General features: G+C 42.8%; 2 protein-coding genes across 4 annotated transcripts in view; one reads left to right on the forward strand and one right to left on the reverse strand.

The window, feature by feature from the left end:
• Nucleotides 1-2,958, forward strand: part of ANAPC4 (anaphase promoting complex subunit 4) — a 131,607-nt gene extending 128,649 nt beyond the window's left edge. For all 3 annotated transcript variants that reach the window (XM_077456874.1, XM_077456875.1, XM_077456876.1), the window contains exon 29: nucleotides 2,674-2,958. In XM_077456874.1, coding sequence (XP_077313000.1) covers nucleotides 2,674-2,874 — 201 coding nt within the window. In that variant the 3' untranslated portion in view covers nucleotides 2,875-2,958. The remainder of the gene's footprint in view (nucleotides 1-2,673) is intronic.
• A 4,816-nt stretch (nucleotides 2,959-7,774) lies between these two features.
• Nucleotides 7,775-21,137, reverse strand: part of PI4K2B (phosphatidylinositol 4-kinase type 2 beta) — a 146,857-nt gene continuing 133,494 nt past the window's right edge. Inside the window, exons 8-10 of the mRNA XM_077456877.1 lie at nucleotides 16,170-16,303; nucleotides 16,000-16,059; nucleotides 7,775-8,122 (exon numbers count right to left, since the gene is read on the reverse strand). Of these exons, the coding sequence (XP_077313003.1) occupies nucleotides 7,949-8,122; nucleotides 16,000-16,059; nucleotides 16,170-16,303 (368 nt within the window). The 3' untranslated portion in view covers nucleotides 7,775-7,948. The remainder of the gene's footprint in view (nucleotides 8,123-15,999; nucleotides 16,060-16,169; nucleotides 16,304-21,137) is intronic.

Consider the following 21,137-nt stretch of genomic DNA (forward strand, 5'->3'; position numbering starts at 1 on the left):
CCCTATGCATAGGAGGCGGATCTTCCATCAATCAAGATGTGACATCCCACGCACTGTGTTTTTTTTTTAGTTACTGGGCATGGAGGAGGGAGGTATTGATCTGTCAACAAGGAAATATTCTCTGCACTGCAGCAAGAGACCAAACTGAGCATGTGCGGGGGGGGGGGGGGGGGGGGGGGGCTCACTCTGATGGTCTTATGTGGCCTGGCCCTGCATACAGGATCAAACCTTTTTACACAATACAGAGGATTAACCCCTTAAGTTGCAGTGTGTATATGCAGCATAGCATGATTGTTGTACTGACAGATTTTTCTGTTGTGTGTTTATTAACAAACCAGATTCTACAGAATCTTGTTTGTAACCTGGGGACTGCCAGAATACAGCACTCCCTGCTGGATTGTGAGAAACTGTCTAAATAATGATAATTATTAATGCAGATTGATCCTCATAAGCAAATAAAAAGATGCTTGCATAGTTATTGTCCCTATCCTTCTGCTGTCTGAAGTAAACAAAGCTGTAATTGGGATGAGTTTTGAAAACTGCATTGTGACAACACATATCTGTACATTTGGCTGGACTGTTTAAAATGCAGCTCCATTGTGATCAGAAATTGACCAAAGTAGAGCTGCCACGACGCGTCGACGTAATCGACTACGTCGACTAAGAAAATACGTCGACGTGCGTGCAAGGCGTCGATGCGTCACAGTGGGGGCAGTGCTTAGCATTTACTGCTCCCCTCCGTGCCGCCATCCCCCTCTCTTCTCCCCCTCCGTGCCGCCGTCCCTAGGGGTGCAACGGATCGTCACCGATCCGTGCGCACATGCCGCGATCCGCGGAGCGCTCCGCGGTCTCGGCCTTAGGAGAGGCCGCGGCTTCGGCCTAGCTCCGAAGCGGCGGCCATCTTTCTACACCCAGGCGTTTACAATGTGATCGCTCCGATGGAGCGATCACTTGTAAACAAACCGGCGTCATGACATGACGCCGGTTTCTCTCTCCCCTCTCTGTACTGATTTGTGCAGTGGAGGGTAGAGGTCGGATGGATGCAGCCATCCCTCCATACCCTGCCAATGCAATACTCTGCCCTGCAATGCCCGCCAATACTCTGCCCTGCAATGCCCGCCAATACTCTGCCCTGCCCGGCACTACTCTTCCCTGCCAGGCCCGCCAATACTCTGCCCGCCAATACTCTTCCCTGCCATGCCCGCCAATACTCTGCCCTGCCATGCCCGCCAATACTCTGCCCTGCAATACTCTCAAGGTTATCCAAAGGATTAATTAGCTAATCAAAAAAAAACCACTAGATTCATTAAAAAATAAAAATAAATATAATAATCGGATAGTCGTTGACTAATCGAAGAAATAATCGATAGATTAGTCGACAGCCAAATTAATCGTTAGTTGCAGCTCTAGACCAAAGCACATCCAGTATGGAAGTGTCAACTTTTCATCTATATATAGTACGAACGAACTTGCTTGTGGTAAATTCCTCCCCTCTAAGGATACAAAGGTCTACTTTGTAATACTTTTAAACACCAAACCTCTGTACTAACCCATCTTACATTGATCATGCCATTCCTTCCGCTATCCCATCTAACCGGTACCTTTGCATAGAGGCTGTAACCTCTTCAATACTTCCCCTCTCCTGACTCAGCTCTCCCAGTTCCATAGGTACTGCAGATCAGATCTGTGAAGGTAATGACCATTTTCACACCACTTCTGTTTGTTCAATCTACCTGGGGGGAAAAAAAAGTACCGTATTTTCCGGCGTATAAGACGACCTTTTACACCTAAATTACACAGCCAAAAAGTGGGGGTCGTCTTATACGCCGGGTATGAAGTGGCCGCAATGGATTTCAGCCCGCTGGGTGCTCGTTAATACTGTATACATACAGTATGCACCGCTCAGCCAATCCCGGCGGCCGGTGCACTCTGTTGATGAATACAGAGCCTTGCTAAGCCTGCTCGGATTGGAGTAACAACCTCTGCCAATCCGAGCAGGATACAGTACAATGAGTCAGAGCGGCGCGGGCTGATGATGTCACAGCCTCTGCCAATCCGAGCAGGCTTTGTATCCATCAACAGATTAGTAAAATACATTGCCTGCCATGATTGGCTTAGTGGTGCACATTGTATGTACACTGTATTCTGCAGTGTTCCTACTGCACTAACACAGCATCATTTACTTTGTACCTGGCGCTCTACATATAAACAAGGCATCCTATACTGCACATCCAGCTCCAGATCTTCCCAAAAATACAGGTATGATTTATGGTGCTTTGGAGGAGAGGATTCATTGTTGCTGCCTGACAATTGTGGGATCTCTGGGACTTGTAGTTCACAAGTTTTTTCTGATGTTAAGTCTGATGTGTTTTTTTTTTTACGTTTCTGATGGTTTTTTTTTAAATGGTGTTGCCTCCGAAGGGGGCTAGTCTTCTATGGTCAGTATAGCCCAAAACCTAAGTTTGCACTGGAAAAATAGGGGGTCGTCTTATACGCCCAGTCGTCTTATACGCCGGCAAATACGGTAATCTTTCCTTTTCTGCTTGGCTGAATTATTTTTTTTCTTCTATATTCTGACTTGTGCTTAAATTTCAGATATTTGAGAAAAAACAAACAAAAAAAAAAACAGTAATTTAAGAGATCTTATTGAATCCTATGTTTTTTTTTTTTTAGCTAAGTTCCAACCTGCGCCATGTGCGAGTTTTTGAGATGGATGTGGAAGATGATGGAGAAGCTGAAGAGGAGGATGTGGAGGAGCAATCTCATGCTCAGGATATCACTGAGGAAGAGGGAGAATTAAATCATTCCATATATGACATGAAAGATGCTTCTCCACAAGCGCCAGATGTAACAGAGGAAAGCTTTGAGTCCTGAACTGTGTTTAAAATTATGTGTTCATATGTTTTATAGTATTGACTCTAAGAGCCAGAAAATAAACAGTAATATTATTTAGTAAAATAGTTTGCATCTGTTATATTAGCATATAGTAAAATAGTTTGCATCTGTTATATTAGCATATTATATAGAAAATATAAGCTGGGGACAGCCTTTATATAAATAACATTGGGGGTGGCAGTTGTGCATGGCACCATCCACTTCTATCTGTTATCTGCACGTGGGGCTGCTCTACTTTAGAACGGGTATTTTATTTTGATTTGGGTTGCTTATGAAGGACGATGCAATGTTCATGAATGTGCTTACAGTGTTTATGAAGCATTGAAAAAGCTCTTCCCAGTGCATTCTGGGATACAGGAACCTACATGGTCTCTCCCCCAGTGCCTAGTAAACACCTTATAAATGCTTTACTAACAAACCATAAATGCTAAATATAATACAATGAAGCTCGGCACTTGTAGAAATAATGTGCAATATAAAGTTGAAGCTGCTGTACACTTATTTCCAAATGCAAAGCAGTTAAAATCTAGTTGGGTTGGTGCAGCACTCAACAAAAACATACCTACTATATTTTTTTGGTTTTGCTTCACACACTGCACTGAAGTTAACCGTTCACAATTTTACAAAATAGATTTTTTTTTTGCATGTTTGTGTGGAGAATGCTGCACCAACACAACTACATTATAAATGCTGTTAAAGTGCGGTTACAGAGCATTATCTTTGAAATGCTGAATAGATGCCACATAAAGACAGGGTACTGACACATGTCTGAATAAGCCCTTAAGGAGTCTGGTGAGCATCACAATTCACCTAGCACTGACAGGAATCAAGCAACCAAAAGGTGAAGCTAAAATCAGTAAAACTGGTAAGTGGGCTGGAAAAGAGCGATCAGGCCTTTTGACCAATCAGTGTGCAGGATGCATTAAAAGATACTAGGCAAAAGCAAGCTACGTCATATCCTTTGAATGCTGGGTACCTGTTCTTTAAAAAAGTAGCCAGAGAGGCTCCCAGGCAGGATGCCTGAATAAATGTTTATTCCTGCTTCAACAAACATTAGGAAATAAAAATAGAAACTTGTTTTTTCTTTAACATTTTATTTATTACAGAAGATTGTAAACCCTTTGCTAGAAAGGAGGAATCAGTTTACAAAACCATATTTCCATACAGATCGTTCATTAGAATACTTCATTAAACATGTAAAAGTGGCAGAACATTGCATTTTTATACATAAAAAGTTTAAACATGACATAGTGCACACCTTTAGGGGGAGATTTATTAAAACTGGAGGACACAGAATCTGGCGTAGCTGTGTATAGTAACCAATCAGCTTCCAGGTTTTATTGTGAAAGCTTAAGGCTCTGTTCACACATAAGCGATTCGAATAGCAGGCAAAATCACTGCAATTCTGCCTGTGATTTCAGAAACTCAGCAGGATGTGATTGTGATGCCATTATTTCTCAATGGCAGCCCAAACCTGGTGCGATAATGTCACGCAACTCACACCGCCCCAAAAGGAAGTTCCTGAACTTCTTTTGGGTGACAAGCCTCGCACAATGATCAAACCGTGCTTGGGGTGCTATTAAGATCCAATTGTCTATGTGTGAATGGAGCCTCGTTGAACAAGCTGTAGTTACTAACGGACTGGTTATGCCCAGTTTTACTAAATTGCCTCCCCCGATTCACACTATTGTGCTGCAGCAACGCACATTATACACAGTTGTGTATACCAATGCCATTCATTGTGCGTGTCACTACAACACACTACTGTGCTATTAAAAAAAAAAAAAAAAAAATGGTGCTAGCACCTTTTGGTGTGTGTTTAGCAGCCCATTCCAATGAATCTGCTGCCTTCACACAATGCTTCATAACATGATTGTGTAAATGACACTTCAAAGGGAAATCCCTCCATGCTGACTTGTTCCATACAGTGACAAGGGGGAGTCCGCCACACTTCCTAAGAAATGTTGCACTCCAATTCAACAAAAACAAAAATTCTATTAGGTTCTCTTACCTTATAATGACCCAGCTTTTAGAGGCATCTGGCTTTTTATCCTATGTGCCCATAGGCATTTACGGGGAGGGAATCGCTTGATGTGCATTCACACTAGAGTCACATCAAGCGCTGAGCAGGAGTTAATTTCAATGAGATGAACATCCAAGCGCATTTACAAATGGTAAGCATTTTTATTTTTTGCCAAAATGCTGCTGCCAGGAGGAAGGGCATTTAGGAGAGCTGAGAAAACGCCCTGTGAGCATGGGGCTTTAAAATTAAGACCCCCCCCCCATTAAACAATTAGGGAGGCTGTAGGATCAGCAGGAAACTTGCCTGTCCACCACAGGAATGAGGTTCAAGTGTGCCGGCCACCTGTGTACTTGAGCGCAAATGTTGGCAAATTGTAATTTAAAGCGCACAAATGATGCTGGCACCCACAAGGCAAAAGGGTTGCAGGCCACATAATCTAATACTAAATTGGAACGGTTAGAGACTTGTGGCAGAATGGTAGGCAATATGCCCATTATAATAGTTCTTCCCAGGTGTCCTAATTGTTTTAAAAACACCTAAACCTTGTTTTAATTTGCTGAGATGGTGTCCAAAATAAGCTGATGCACATCACTTTAATGGAAATTCACTATATTTCTGCCAGTACCTACACAAGACTGTTTTTTTACATAAGGCAAAGTTTGTTTAAAAGAATGTTGCCATGAAAGAATAATGGGAGCATTCAATAACTTGTTTTGATGGTGAAGCCTTCATGTCTGCCATACTCATCCTTGCCAAGTCATAATTTTGAACAAGTATACACATATGAGATGTCAGAGGCTTGCGCCAGATCAATGACCAGCTAAGGTAACACCCCCACAGCTTATATCTTTATAAACAAGTCAGAAATGGCACCTCCCATGATTTTCTTGAAAGCTGAACTTCAGGCAAACAGCTTTATATACACACACCTATAGAGAATGGTCTTATTCTCTAACCCAAGCCTGATGCCTGAGCAATACAGCACACTGGTCGGGTCCTCCCCTGACCAGCTCTTACATTTTATCAGTTTAGTGCCAACTACAGAGATGGAGGAAAGGCATTTAAAAAAAAAATTTTTGTCACCTGACACATTAAACTAGGAAGTGATGTAAAACACACGGCTTCTTGGTTCATTTACCAGAGGGAGGATCTGTAAACAGATTGCAGTCCGGTGGCTGTGATTGGGCACCTGTTGATTCCAGAAGAAAGCCAGCAGTCCACTTCCACACATTTCAAGCATCTGCCTGGCCTGTGTGCATGGATACAAGGCTTATTTACATCAGTCACAGCTTTTACAAAGTGTTTAGGAATAAAACATTCAAGTTTTTTTTCCTCACTGTCAGATCTACATCTTCAAGTGGATATAATCTGGTCTAGTAAATACATTTTCAGAGACTACAAACCTGCCTTTGAATAGCTAAGTAACTCAATTTTGTGCCAGATGTTCGCATCCCACAGCCAGTGCTGTGTACTGTATGTAGCCAATTGAAGATAAAGTCCACACAGTAGGTGCACCTGTTACGTGTAGAACAGCCTCTCATAACCTTTATACCCCAGAGGGACCCTTGCAAAAATCTATTTAATAGAGGTCAGTGTGAAAAAATGCCCCATACATTGATGGCCAGTGGGGAAAACATCACCCTATACAGACAACTAAAAACGGGTTCAGGCAGATGGCCCTGTCAAGTGATATTGACCACTGGCTCTATGCAAGTCCTATCGAATGGAGGTCAAGCAGCCATAGTTCAATGAACCCCTAGCATCCTTTTAAGGAATACTAAGCTTGCATGGAACCCTGGTTGAAAATGGCTGGTGTAAACAATAGCTAGTTTGAGCCAGCCTGGTCTAAAGTGACAGTAAAAGTGGAGATCAGCTGTAATGAATATATCCATGAATAAAATGCGGATATACATTTTTATATTGCCTGAAGTCCAGCTTTGATGGTAAGAAACTAAGTGTATACAATCAAAAGGTCTACAGGAGAGAGAGAGAAAAAAAAAATCTGTAATGATTTAGAAACTTTGTAAACACTGACAGGATTTGGGGGGGTAGTACAGATGGGATTATTCACAGTAAACAGATTACAAAATGGAGTCCCAGGTTCATTATACGAGTCACACTTCACTGCCTGTTGACCAGCTTGTGCCATCAAAGAGATTTGATGGAACTGCAACTTTTTATTATTTTTTTTTTTTTATTATTTTTTATCTGGAAGCCTCAGTGTAGTCAAAGTTTGTTTCGTTCAGGTCATACACTGATGGAAATTCAGCAGCTCCCTGTTGGAGCGGCCACAGGCTGTGGGTAAACCACGATGGGCTTACAGGTATGGTGCGAGTAGAGTAGTGTAATCTACCGTACATATTTTAAAGCTACAGTGTTTTTAAAAATGACAAAGCACCCTTGACTGTATAATGCATTTTCTGCAAAGATGAACCCCAACCATTGTGTTTTTGTGTGTGTTCACACCCCTTAGATGAAATGCAAGTACCGGTTTGAATTATGACAGAGAAAAACAGAGATAAATTGGTCCCAATATCCCAAAGAGAAAACATTCAGAAATATTTCATACCCAAGAAAAGATTTCATTCCCCTATCTAGAGTGCACATGGCACTTTGGAAAACGCAGAAATTGCATTTCATAAGTGAAAGAAAATAAAAATATAATAAATGTGATATACATGTTCTTTTTACAATTTTGTATACATCAAAACTGCAATTGGAAATCAAGGACACACAATTCCAGCATATATGAAACCCTGTGAAAGGCATACACTACTCATCCCTTCTGAAATGTCCTCTTTTCCCACCCTATAGAAGATTTTTTGATGTTGAAAAGAATTATATAGTTCAAGTCAATAACAGTGCTACCTGAAACCCTGATTTTAATCCTACAATTAACCGTAAACTGAATTACATTCAAAAATTGTACATCCTTTGGCAACCAATAGGGACTGACAGTAGTTTTCAGCTATTGCAGTAATTGTGCAAAACAGCAGCTTAAGACTGAAGACACGAGCTTCTCTTGTTTTGCTACCAGGAAGAGAAGAATGGCTTCCTGCAGTGGAAGGTCTGTGTAAAAGCATTACTCAGGTGAACAATCCTGCCCTGACTTCCACCTTGACTTCTTTCCACCACGACTTTTGGCATCTGTACCAACTGAATAGGACTCTTCTCATCCTTTAAAGCTTGTGTCAGATTTAGGATCTGGATAAAATAGCACAACAGACATGTAATCAAAACGCATGAAAAAATTAAATACTTCAGTCACCAGATGGATTGTTTATACTTTTTTTTTAGCCATTTCCGGTTTCACATTGTTGATGTTATGGATCCTTATTCACACATTAGGGTTTTTCTTCTCTTTTTCCTACACCTTACTATACAGAATCGTATTCTTTTGAACTGCGATTCTTCACATTTCTACGCTCACTCTACACTGTATACTTAAAAAAAAAAAAAAAAAAAAAATAACATAGGATTTTTAAAACAGCTTACCTATAAAAATCCTTTTCTTTGAAGTACATCAGGGGACACAGAGCCATAGTAGTTACTATGTGGGTTATAGGCCACCTTCAGGGGACGGACACTGGCACGCCACCAGACAAGATGTGCACTCCCTATATGACCCCTCCCACTACTGGGAGTACCTCAATTTTGTAGCCAAGCAATATACGTGTATACCAAAAAGGGAGGGACCCGTGTCCCCTGATGTACTTCAAAGAAAAGGATTTTACCGTTAAGCCGTTTTAAATATCCTGTTTTCTTTTCATACATCAGGGGGCACAGAGCCATAGTAGTTACTATGTGGGATGTCCCATAGCAATGGCAACTGAAGGGAGGGAGGAGCAACAAAAAAAGGTAGGGCATTAAAAGGCTAGAGGAATTAATGGACAGCTTGCCGTATTTTGATAGAATCTGGTAAATGTATGGACTGAAGACCAAGTTGCGGCCTTGCAGATCTGAGCCATAGAGGTCCGATGATGCACTGTCCAAGAGGCACTAACAGCCCTGGTGGAGTGCATTTTAACATGAAAAGGAGGAATTTTCTTCTTTAGACCTAGGCCGTAAGTTTAAACAATCACTTGAAAAATGTATTTGGAAATAGTACATTTTGGTGCCGCCTGTCCTCTAAGACCTTCTGGCCTTTCCTTTAAATAGACCTTGACCGCCTTCTCTTGCCTAGATCGAGGCTCTGGGAAAAAAGAAGGCAGAATAATATCCTAGTTCAAATGAAAACTTGTCACCACCTTCGGTAGGAATTTAGGATGAGGCCGCAATACCACCTTATCCTTATGAATGATCAAATATGGCTCTTTAAAAGACTGAACAACTCCGTAGTCTGAGCATCCAGGACTCTAGGGCCAGACGTAGTGCCCGAATTTCTAGAATGTTGATGGACAAGGTCCTTTCCGACTTAGATCACTTTCCCTGGACAGAAGCTTCTTCCAGGACTGCTCCCCAGCCTAGAAGGCTGGCATCCGTTGTTACCACTTTCCAGGATACTGGTAGAAAGGATTTTCCTTTTTGGAGGTTGCTGGATATCAACCACCAATTGAGGCTCTGATGCACCTCGGGGGATAAGTGCATTGGAAAGCCCAAAGAGTGGACCTTTTTGTTCCAGGCCGACAGAATGGTGTTTTTTTTTTTTTTTTTAGCAGTCTTAAATGAAACTGCACATAAGGGACGGCCTCGAAAGAGGCCACTATGTTTCCTAACAATTTCATGCACGGCCGAATGGAAGGATTTCACTTTGTTTTGACAAGTTGAATCAGTTCCTTTATGGAGCAGACTCTTGTCTGGGGTAAGAATACCTTCTTTTGAACGGTATCTATGATCAGCCCCAAGTACTGTAATCACATTGATGGTTTTAAGGAGGATTTTTTCTAGGTTGAGAATGCAGCTTAGGAAGCTTACAGCTGAGATTAAACTTTGGTTTAGACCGGAGACTGATTGATCTACTAAAAGCAGATCATCTAGATAGGCTAGGACAGTTATACCCTGAGCCCTTAACCTGACTAAAGGGGGTGCCAGGATCTTTGTGAACACACGTGGTGCAGTGACTAGACCGAATGGCAGAGCCACAAAACTGAAAATTACAATTTTCTACCTCAAAGCATAGACTTTTCTGAAGAGCAGGAAATCTCGCATACTTGATATCGATCAATGCCAAAAATTCCCCTCCTTGCAAAATGGAGACAACCGATCGGATTGACTCCATGTGAAAGGACTGGATATTTAAGTGCTGGTTCAGATCTTTGAGATCTAGAATGGGTCTTACCTCCCTGGGAATTCTCGAAATGCTAGTTTGTAACCTAGAGAAATTGAGGAAGCCACCCATCTGTTCTTACATGCCAGATCTTTGAAAATTGCAGAAGCCTACCCCCCACCCGAGCGACCCCTTCACAAGGAGGCTTTAGTATTTTGTGGGCTTTCTGTCCCAAATCCTCTTTTGGCCCTGAGGTCTTCCTCTTGAGCTTGACAGTAGAGGCCATCGAGACTGCCTAGAGTCAGATGCTCCTGGCACTGGAGAAGATGCACGTTTAAGGTAGAAATGCTTAAACTTTTTTTTTACTGGTAAGAGAACTTTTCCCCATTAGAAATGCTTTGGATATATTTATCTAAATTGTCTCCAAATAACCGTTCACCATGAAGTGGGAAACTGGCCAAGAACGTCTAACACGGTGCTTCGGCTGACCAACTTTTCAGCCATAGGACTCTGCGTGTATGCACTAGTCCTAGCATAAGCCAGGAGGCTTGAATAATAGGGGCCTTCATAGCATTCATCGTAAAACAGTGCATCTGATACGCCAGCCCATTGCTGGGCCTGCCAATCAGGAATAATATTAAGTATCTCTACAAGCTGGTCCTTTACGGACAGACACACCAATTGCCGTAAGAACCGGCTACACTACTGAACTTGCCAGAGACATTTGTTCTTAAAAATAAATTCCAACTTTTTATCTGTTGGATCCTGTGCATTGTCTACCGGACAAGTGAGATTTTTATTTACCAAAGAGACTGCAGCAACCCCCCCATTTCTTATAAAATTCCTCCTCCATAGGATAAAGTGTAGAAAACTTTTTTGGAGGAAAAAAATGCTTATCCGGGTGTTCCCATTCAGAATACATCAGCTTTTTTTTTTAGCCATGAATAGATAGGAAAAGCATCCCCAGATGGGGGAGGGTTTAGCGATTCCCAAACCAGAGGTGGGCTCATCAATAGACTGCGCTACAGACAGCAAAAAGGTTGAGCGAACCAATTTAGCAAGGGAGTGTACCAACAAACTGTCTTGTGAGACTACACCCTCTATATTAGGATCCTTGGAAGAGGAGATATAGTCTTCCTGATCTTTTGGAAGAACATCCTGATCCCCTGCCCCTTGTACCTCAGGATGAGGGTCCTGAGCACTGGATGGGGATCTGCTATGGAAAGTGATCATAGCATCAATCTTCTGTTCCAAACTAGAAATGGTAGAAGAAAAAACCTCCTGTGTGAGATATATATATATGAGCTGAAGTGTCCAGCGCTGCTGCAACAACAGTCTCCCCTGACGGGTCACTCTGACCGTCCGCATCACTCTCAGAGGAGTATGACATTTTCTTGGACATGGATTTAGGTTGTTGTAAAACAATCGATCCTGTAGAACCCTTTGGAGGAGTTCCTTGTCCCCCTTCCACTCATAGCCCGATGCACAAAGCAGAGGCTCTACCAGAAGGAATGCATACACTGCTAGGCTATAGTCCACCAAAATATTGTTGCTATTAATGCCCAGCCTGAAGCAGTAACAATGTGTCAAAAGGAAATGCCTGTATCACCAAACCTGAAAAAAATGCCACCTCTTTTGCTCTTGTGTCCTTCCGAAAGCAGCACCACAGTGTGCTTTTAAAGCTTCCTCCACATGCTTTTACCCCATGGGGGGGGGGGGGGGGAGGCAGGGAGACAAATCCCCTCTTTTGCTCACCAGATCTGCTTTGCCCAGAGGAAAGGAGGAATTATTCAGCTCCTGACACATTGCTGTTTCCAGCATGAGGCGGCAAGTGCTCAATACAGTCCCCAGTGGTGACACACAGGCATGACAACATTATTTTTCTTAAGACATTCAGAAGAAGATTGAAAAACAATTCTTAGAAAACTCCACTTACCTTCCCGCCGCAGGGTTTTCTGTGGGAAACCAACAGACCCAATCTTTACTCTTCACGGTGAGCCGTTAAACCTTCAGGAGCAGTGGAACCTAGAGGTAATCCATAATCCTGGACCTGCAACAGCACCCTGCCAGTAAAAACTTTATGGCGTCACTACCAATTCCAGGGTCCTGCTCTCTAAAAAGAGGCATTCGCAGGCAAAACCTTGTTTCTTCGGATATGAGGCTCGGGTACCATTCAATTTGGCCCAAAAAAGGACACTTTGAATGGATACGGTCAGCATGGCTAGCCCCAGCAGAGCTCAGCACAGCAGATCTTAGACACTGGCAAAAAAACTGAGGTACTCCCAGTAGTGGGAGGGGTTATATAGGGAGTGCACTTCTTGTCTTCGGGCATGCCAATGTCCATCACCTGAAGGTGGTCTATAACCCACATGGTAACTACCATGGCTCTGTGTCCCCTGGTGTATGAAAAGTAAAGAAACCTTTTTTTCTGACTGTACTGAGGCACTTTTGATCTCAGACTTGAATAGGAATTCCAATAAATGTGCATGTTTACGCCTGAAGAAATACTCTCCTCGTCTTGCCCAGTCAAAAAAAAAATCATGACGCTTGATATACGTGCAAAAAAAAAAAAACAACACACACACACACACACACACACACACACAGCAAAAATCACCAGGAATACCCTTTGCTCAGGTGCTGGCTTACCTTTTGTACGGCAGTTTTTAAAAGTGCACAATTAAGTGCTGAACCACCTCCTATTGCCACTTGGTTTATAAGTGGTTAACAAAGCAGCAATATATTCATATGCTTACTTGTCCCCTCAACCACCCTTCCAAACTTCATAATAGGATTTTTATAACAGCTTACCTGTATAAATCCATTTCTTTGAAGTACATCAGGGGACACAAATCTGGCGGGAAAAAATGCTTATCTGGGTGATCCCACTCAGAATAAATAAGCTTTCCCAGCAACGAATGAACAGGAAAGGCATGCACAGCTTGAGGAGGCTTCAGTGAATCCAAACCAGAAGTGGGCTTTTCAACTAACTCAGTTACGGGTAACTTAAACGTGGAACGGACCATTTCAGTAAGAGAATGCACCACCAATTTCTCAGCCTGTGAGACTGAAGAGGGTCCTTCCCCACTTGATTCCTCAGAAGAGGAGTCATCAGTCTCTTCCTGGTCCCCTGAGGGAGCTCATCTACCTTCTCCCAGAGTTTCTCTGTTTGAGGGTCCTGGGTGATAGAAGGGGCCTTAATGCGTTTTCTTCTACTTGTGAAGATGTGATTAAGGTCCCCAATATTTCCTCTAATCCAATCATGGCTGAGGAAAAAAAACGCCTGAGTAATATATAGAGGGGCTGAAATACCAGAAGCAGTTGCAACCCCAAACCCTGACGGCTCACTCTGACCAGCCTTCCCAGGTTTTTCAGGGGCAGATGGCGTTGCAGAGGGAGGGTCCTCAGAGCCTGAGGGAGATCCCTTTGAGCCCCTATTTTTCAGGGTATTTGTACCTCCCCTTTTGCCCATAGTGCTAAGCAAAAATGCAGAGGTACTACCAGAAATGCACCCATTGCTGAGCAATATAGTTCAGCAACTGCTGCTGCTATCAAGGCTCAGTCTGATGCTAAATAAATGTGCCTGGGAATGCTTGTGTCAACCACTCTCATATGCAATCCGTCTGCTCTGTGTCCCTCCTTTAGCTGTGTGCACCTGCAAAAAGCGCACATTTGTAGCCAAGCATGGCTTGCTCTTGTGGGCATTGAACCACACTGACGTCACGCTAATGCTCCGTTCCCCCCCTTCTCTGACCACCCCTCCCCCCATCTTTTTTCGACCGGATCGCATATGGAGGCGGTGCTGGGGTGGAGGAGAGAGGAGGGCAGGTTAATGGAGAGCCGCCATAATGGCAGCGGTGCGGCATACCGCCGACTGCCCCATGGCCTTTAACTGGGAGGAGAGGCTTGTAAAAAACGAGCAAGACTGACAAGCATGGAACAGGTGCTCTTGACCGGTGGCGACTTTACGCATAGAAAACATTTACTTAAAGTGGTGTTGCCACCAAAAAATAAAAAAGTGATTACAAATCTTAAAAAAAAAAAAAAAAAAAAAAAATTGAATTTTTTTTTAATCACCTCTAAATACTTGTTGCCTGTCACGTGTCCCAGATGACTGTGCGGAATATCACGGCGCCCTGCGCCGCTCACGCATGCGCAGTGGGTGTCCGGCTTGTGCCCACAGTACGAATGACGGCGCCGCGGGGAACGGGGGGCTTCGTTCCCCTGCATCGCTGGACCCTGGGACAGGTAAGTGTCCAATTATTAAAAGTCAGCAGCTGCAGTATTTGTAGCTGCTGACTTAATTTTTTTTTTTTTTAGGGGCACCCCACTTTAAAAAGGAGAAAAAAAACACAAGAATTACAAAAATGCCTTAGGAATCTCCCTTACCTTATCCATCTGCAGGGTTCTGAGGTAAAACAGACCCAATATTCACACTCACAGTGGGCTCCGTTAAAAAACCTTCAGGGACAGGGGCCCCCTCTTCATCGAGGGAACCACAGCCCTGGGCCTGTAAAAAGCCCCCCACCAGAAATATGGCTGAAAAAAGCCAGGAATATTCCAACGAAGCTCAGCACAGCAAATCTTTACTCATGACCAACACCTAAGAAACTGGCGAATAAACTGAGGTACCCCGTGTAGGGGGAGAGGGTTATATAAGGAGTTGAACTTTCTGTTTAGGGTGTGCCAGTGTCCATCACCTAAAGGTGGCCTATATAACCCACATAGTAACTACTATGGCTCTGTGTCCCATGATGTACGAGTAAGAAAATTGATTTATATTTAAATTCCTGCATGCCTGGGAAGTGTCCTGAAACTCAGGCTGTACACTGGGTCTTGTCTACTGTTCAAAGGGGCATGAAGCCCAGCCTCCTCCCTGCCAGTTATCAGTCCCAGGCCTTGACAGACTGAAATGGCAGCAGGTCCCTGCCATACCAGCGTACTTTCCTCTCTAGCAGCCTGTTTCTTCTACCTTTCATCTATTCCAACAATGTAGCCTCAGAATGCCTCTTTGTAATGTGACTTTCACCATGGGGTGCTGTGATGTAGGGGGTCAGAGGAAGCATGGATACCTGAGCCCCCCCCCCCCCCCCCCATTGTTCTTTTCTCTGTTCTGCTGAGTTGTTGAGTACTGCAAGGACCCAGGGACTTTCCTTGGCAAACAGAGGTACTTTTAGACACGCCATAAAGCTAGCATTACACCAGCATTGCCATTCGCACACTTTCTGAAAGGTTTACTTAAAGTGCTTCTAAAGGCCCAAGGTTTTCACCTCCATGTATTCTATGCATGAAGAAAAAAGCTGTGGGCAGCCCCCCCCCCCCCAAATATTTACCTGAGCCCTATTGCGATACAGCAATATGCACAAATGTCTCACCAGCATTGCCATTCGCACACTTTCTGAAAGGTTTACGTAAAGTGCTTCTAAAGGCCCAAGGTTTTCACCTCTATGTATTCTATGCATGAAGAAAAAAGCTGTGGGCAGCCCCTCCCAAATATTTACCTGAGCCCTATTGCGATACAGCAATATGCACAAATGTCTCAGTTCTTTGGGGATTCTTCCTCCTCATTGGCTCCCGCTGCCATCAATCACAGTAAGCCAATAAGAGAGGGGGCTGAGCCACGGCTCCATGTCTGAATGGACATGCAGAGCAGCAGCTCAGTTGCCCCCACAGCAAGCTGGCAGGAGGGTAGAGCCAGGAGAGCTACTAGGGGACCCCATAAGAGGAGGACCGGGGCTGCTCTGTGCAAAACCACTGCACAGAGCAGGTAAGTATAATAGGTTTGTTAATTAAACAAACAAAAAAAAATTACTTTAATATCACTTTAAGGGTCTCACATATGTAAACAATTCTCGCTGCTTGCTTACAGACATACCTGCCCTCTCATTACAGACATCTGTTTTTCATATGTTGCCTTGTCAAATCCCTTATCCGTCTACAGGAGAAATACAAGTTATAAAGATTAGTATTAAAAAAAAACCGTAGGTAACGGAGTAAATACTTCTGCTATAAGAAAACTCAATGAATAAATGAATGTGTGCTTACTTTAAACAGCTCATAAAGATCTTCACAAAGATCCTGCACAAAGTTCATATCAGAGATACGTGGAAGAATGAGGTCTCTTGTCTCCTGGCTAAAAGTAACTTTAGCTTGTGGAAGCCATGCCCAGAGGAATGGATCTAGAAAAGAAAAAAAAAATATGCCAAATTTACTTGAGAAGCACGGGGAACTGCTCACAGAAGCAGCTCTGTGGCCCTAGAAGTTCTTTGAATAATCGTACATCTTTAGTTATTGCATAGTGTACAAACAGGTTCTGGATTATAAATCACTTTATTTTATACTGTTCTATGATTCAGCCGTTACTTAACCACTGAAGCCCCGGGAGGATTTACCCCCTTCCTGACCAGAGCACTTTTTGCGTTTCGCACTGCGTCGCTTTAACAAATGCACTGTCGTGCGACACTGTACCCAAACACAATTTACATCCTTTTTTCCCCACAAACAGCGCTTTCTTTCGGTGGTATTTGGTCACCTCTGCGGTTTTTATTTTTTGTGCTATAAACAAAAAAAGCTGCAATTTTGAAGATTTTACTGTGTAAATGACACTGGCGGGGAAGGGGTTAAACACTGTGGGGCAATTAAGGGGTTAAGTGTGTCCTAGGGAGTGATTCTAACTGTGGGAGTTGGGGGTGGGCTACTACTCACATGACAGCGATCACTGCTCCCGATGTCATGTCACTAGGCAGAACCTGGCTGATCTTCCCCCCGTAAACTGACCTGCGTTTATCATGGCTGCTGAGTTTAGGGCTGAAACAACTAATCGATTATGAAATTAATCGATTACTATTTTTATAATCGATCAGCCAGCAATATAATGGGGTTAAAAAAAAATCACTAAAATTAGCCCTTTATAGTACAAAAGTATCATCACTACTGTAATTACTACTTTCACTGTAAATATTACTTTCACTGTTCTACAGTAAAAAAATGAACCCCTTCCAGTAGTGATTATCTGCTTTTTTGTACTATAAAGGGCTAATTTTAGTATTTTTAACCCCATTATGTTACTAAAAGTCTTAGGCCAGGTTCACATCTATACGTTTATTGGGGCTGGAGAAGCTGCAGAAAAGAATGTAATGCATTTTTAAAGCAATTTGTGTTTTTTAATCTGCCCAAAAAAAAGCAAAAAAAAAAAACGCAAATTGCAGTAAAATCACATGTGCAAAAAACAAAACGTACAGCAAAAAAGCACGGCAGAAACAGATCAAAAGCAAAAACTGCATAGGTGTGTACCGAGCCTTATGCTGGCCTCACGGATCAATTTTCAGGTCAGAATATTCAGATGAAAAATTAATTATTAGGTTATTAATCGATTATGAAAATAATCGTTAGTTGCCGAACTAGCTGAATTTACATGCCTTCGTCATCCGCAGCGCTGCTCTGTCCTTCTCTCCCACCTCTGTGTCAGTAAAGTAAAAAAAAAAAAAAAAAAAAAAAAAAAAAACGCTAATATGTAGGCAAAAATAAAACAAAAAAGCAGCAGCTTAAAGTGAGATACACAGCAAATGGATATAATAAGAGAAGCCACTCTTTAACTAGTCCGAATTGTTGCAAAAGGATCCTTGATTGAATATCATAATGGTATATTTGCATAATTGAAAGTAGTAGGGTAAATACTTACCCCAATGGCACCACAGTAATTCACATCGAGAAGTGCTCCACCATTTTAAGAAAAACTTGCTTACCAGATAGCAAGCAAAATAGGCATGTGGCTATAGCCCAGCCAAGGCCTTTAGCTTGCACGGAAGATCTTTAGGAACGATTGCCACAGGATGAATGGCTATATGATCTCTTATACACTGGCATGTTGTGAAGTCTGACCATCTCTTTCAGCAGAGGACCCAAAAAGAAAAACTGGTCAACTGGTCATAGTGTAATATTGTCTGATATTTTATTTATAATAAAAGTTAATGCACTTACATTTGGTAGGTATTAAAATTGCATATCAAAAACAAAAACAGACGGCCGGCCTGCAACAAGCACCCTCCTCCAGACATGTTTCTTCATGTGCAACATTGTCAATGGGGAACGAGCAGAGTATTGGACTCACCACCTTATAAACAAAGCCAAACCTCATTCTGAGTCTCAAGTGTTAGGTCACAAATGCAATATTAAATATGGGCAGCCCTTCCCCATTAACAAGAAAGTCTGCTCTATACATCCCCCCATTCACATCACTAGTTTTTGGGAGCCGACCCATCCTATCAGGCCAGGAGAGGAGACATCCACCACCTAGCTGTACATGTGACTTTCAGATCCATGTTTGAGTGCAACCCTTTTTAATTTGAATTTTTATTCTAGTATTAAACAGTATCACAGTAGAGTAGCTTTGCGCTCTCTTCTTTGTATGTTTCAAACATAATTAAGAGTATGAATAAATGATCGCAAAAAATAAAACAAATAAAAGGTGGTACTAACCACCGAAAACCTCACCCTAAACTTAAACCACATAGTCCAATGAGAGGCATCAATATATATTTTTTAACCCGTTCACAGACTAATGAATAAATCAGTGACTAATGTTAAAAATAAAAGAAAAATAAAATTAGGCACCCCATACTGAAATTTGATCATTAACATGAACCAAATCTATAATTATTTCTAAATTGGCTCTAAACCTCTTTGCGTAAATTAAATTACCAAATTAAATATGATAAACTAATAGTGATAAATTAATAGTGAAACCAGTAAATCCACATGAACCGTTATTTAAATAAAATTTGTAAATATAAAAATAAATAAAAAAAAAAAGACTTCCAGGGCAGCATCCGAGAGATAGACTCCTCCTCCCTGAAATGGAAACACATTAGACTACCTTTATAAATTAAAGTTCCCCCATTATACTTGGTATTTGTCGTTTAAGGGTGGGAACTAGTGCTGCTGCCCTGGAAGACTTCTTAAAAAAAAAAAAAAAAAAAAGTTACCAGGTACCTAACTATTTTCTCGAATCATTTTCCAGGGCAGCATCTGAGAGGATGTATCAAGCAATACTTACTAGGGTGGGAATAGAGACTGGAGGAACTTGCGACCAAATGCCTGGTCTTGGTTGGACAGCTAGTCTATTATGATAGTGCCTTGCAAAGGTACTTGAGCTCGACCATGTCGCTGCCCTGCAGATCTGCGACCGAGGTTGCCCAGGCTCTGGTTGTGTGCGCTCTGATTCTACCTGGAGAGGGGTGAGGTTTTGTGCCTCATTAGGTTATCTGTATGGCCATTCTTATCCATCTGCTGATCGTATTTTTGGATGCCTGCTTCCCTTTGTTAACTCCCGCATAGAGGACAAAAAGAAAGGTAATTTTTCGCCAATCCTTCGTTCTTTTGAGGTATGAGTGCGTTTATTACATCTAGTTTGTTGTAAGCGGCTCTTTTTGCTGTTTTTGGAAGCAAAGGGATGATGATATTTTGGGTTCTATGGAACGCTGAAGAGACCTTGGGTAGAAAGGCTGGGTCTGGCGAGAGAATTATTTTGTTTATGTTTTAGGCAGTATGGCTCCATCATAGACAGGGCTTGGATTTTGCTCACTCTTCTGGCCGATACTAGGGCCACAAGAAGTACAGTTTTTAGTGTTTTTTTTGTCAGCTATCTTCCATTGGTTCGAATGGAGCAGAGAGAGAAACCCTCAAAGCACCGTGAACATGTCCCAAGTTGGAGCTCAATTCACTTTAGCCGGTCTAGCTCTTTTAAGTGACATTAGGAATCGCTTTATCAGCAGGTTCTCTGCAAGTCTGTTGTCAATGCCACTTGGGCGTGCCTTGGGAGATGTTTTTGTCTGCTCCATCTTACAGGAAACCCAGAATTGTTGGGATTATGCCTCTGTTGGGAATCTGCTTGTTTTTGTTCCAGGAGAAACTTTCTCGCTTTCTCACAGATTGCTCTAGTCACGGATTTCCCCCTGTCTAGGATGGTATTGATTACCTTGTCTGACAGCCCTTTGTTCTGAAGTCTTACCCTTTCAGTAACCAAGCCAAAAGCTTCAGGATTCTGTGGTTCGGGTGGCTGACTGGGTCCTGTGATAAGAGATCTGGCCGGTCCACCAGTGTCAGTTGAGGTTGGATGCTGAGGTTCCTCAAGTGGCTGAACTATGCCCTTTGGGGCCAGTGCCGTGCTACTAGTAGCACCGTTGCTCTCTCTGTCTATTTTTTGAATCACTCTTGGTATTATGGCAGTTGGAGGGAATGCATAACACAGTTGCCATCCCCAGCTTTGGCTGAAGGCATCTACTCAGCTGTTGCCATCTGTGGGATCCAGCGAGAAGAATGTTGGCGATTTTGCGTTCGCTTTGGAGGCTCAGATCTACCTTGGGTACCCCCCACGTTTGAGTATGGATTTGTCTGAAGGTTGTTTGGATCAGTAACCACTCCGTCTGTTTTATGGTCTTCCGGCTCAGGAAGTCTGCCAGTGTATTGTCTGGTCTTTTCAAGTGCATGCCCGATATTGACCTGTTTGATTCTGCCCATAGTAGGATTGTTTCCGTCCACCTCAAACTTTGGGACTTTGTCCCTCCTTGCCTGTTTAGGTATGCCGTTCTAGTGGTGTTTTCCGGTTGTACTTTTTACGTCTCTCCCCTGTATTGCTGGTTTGAATGCTTTTAATGCTTCCCCCACAACTTTCAGCTCCATCATGTTTGAGGAGGTTTGGGACTATCTGGAACTCCATTTCCCCTATGTGCAGAGGCCCTCCATGTGTGCCCCCCAGCCTAGGGTGCTGGCATCGGTGGCGATCCTGACTGGGTCGGATTGAGCCCATTTGCGCCCTTTGATGTATCAAAGCGGATTGAGCCACCATTGGAGTGTTTGTTTGACTGTGGTTGGGACAGAAATGGACTTGTCTAGGGATGAGTGGCTGCCACCCCACTGGGACAGAATGCAATTCTGTAGAGGTCTCATGTGAATCTGCACCCAGGTGATGGCTGGGTTTGAAGATTTCATCAGCCCTAGCACTGCCATTCCTCA

This window comes from Lithobates pipiens, unplaced genomic scaffold, assembly GCF_037356315.1.
Source record: "Lithobates pipiens isolate NorthernLeopardFrog02 unplaced genomic scaffold, aLitPip1_a1.2 Scaffold_27, whole genome shotgun sequence".
NCBI classification, from domain to species: domain Eukaryota; kingdom Metazoa; phylum Chordata; class Amphibia; order Anura; family Ranidae; genus Lithobates; species Lithobates pipiens.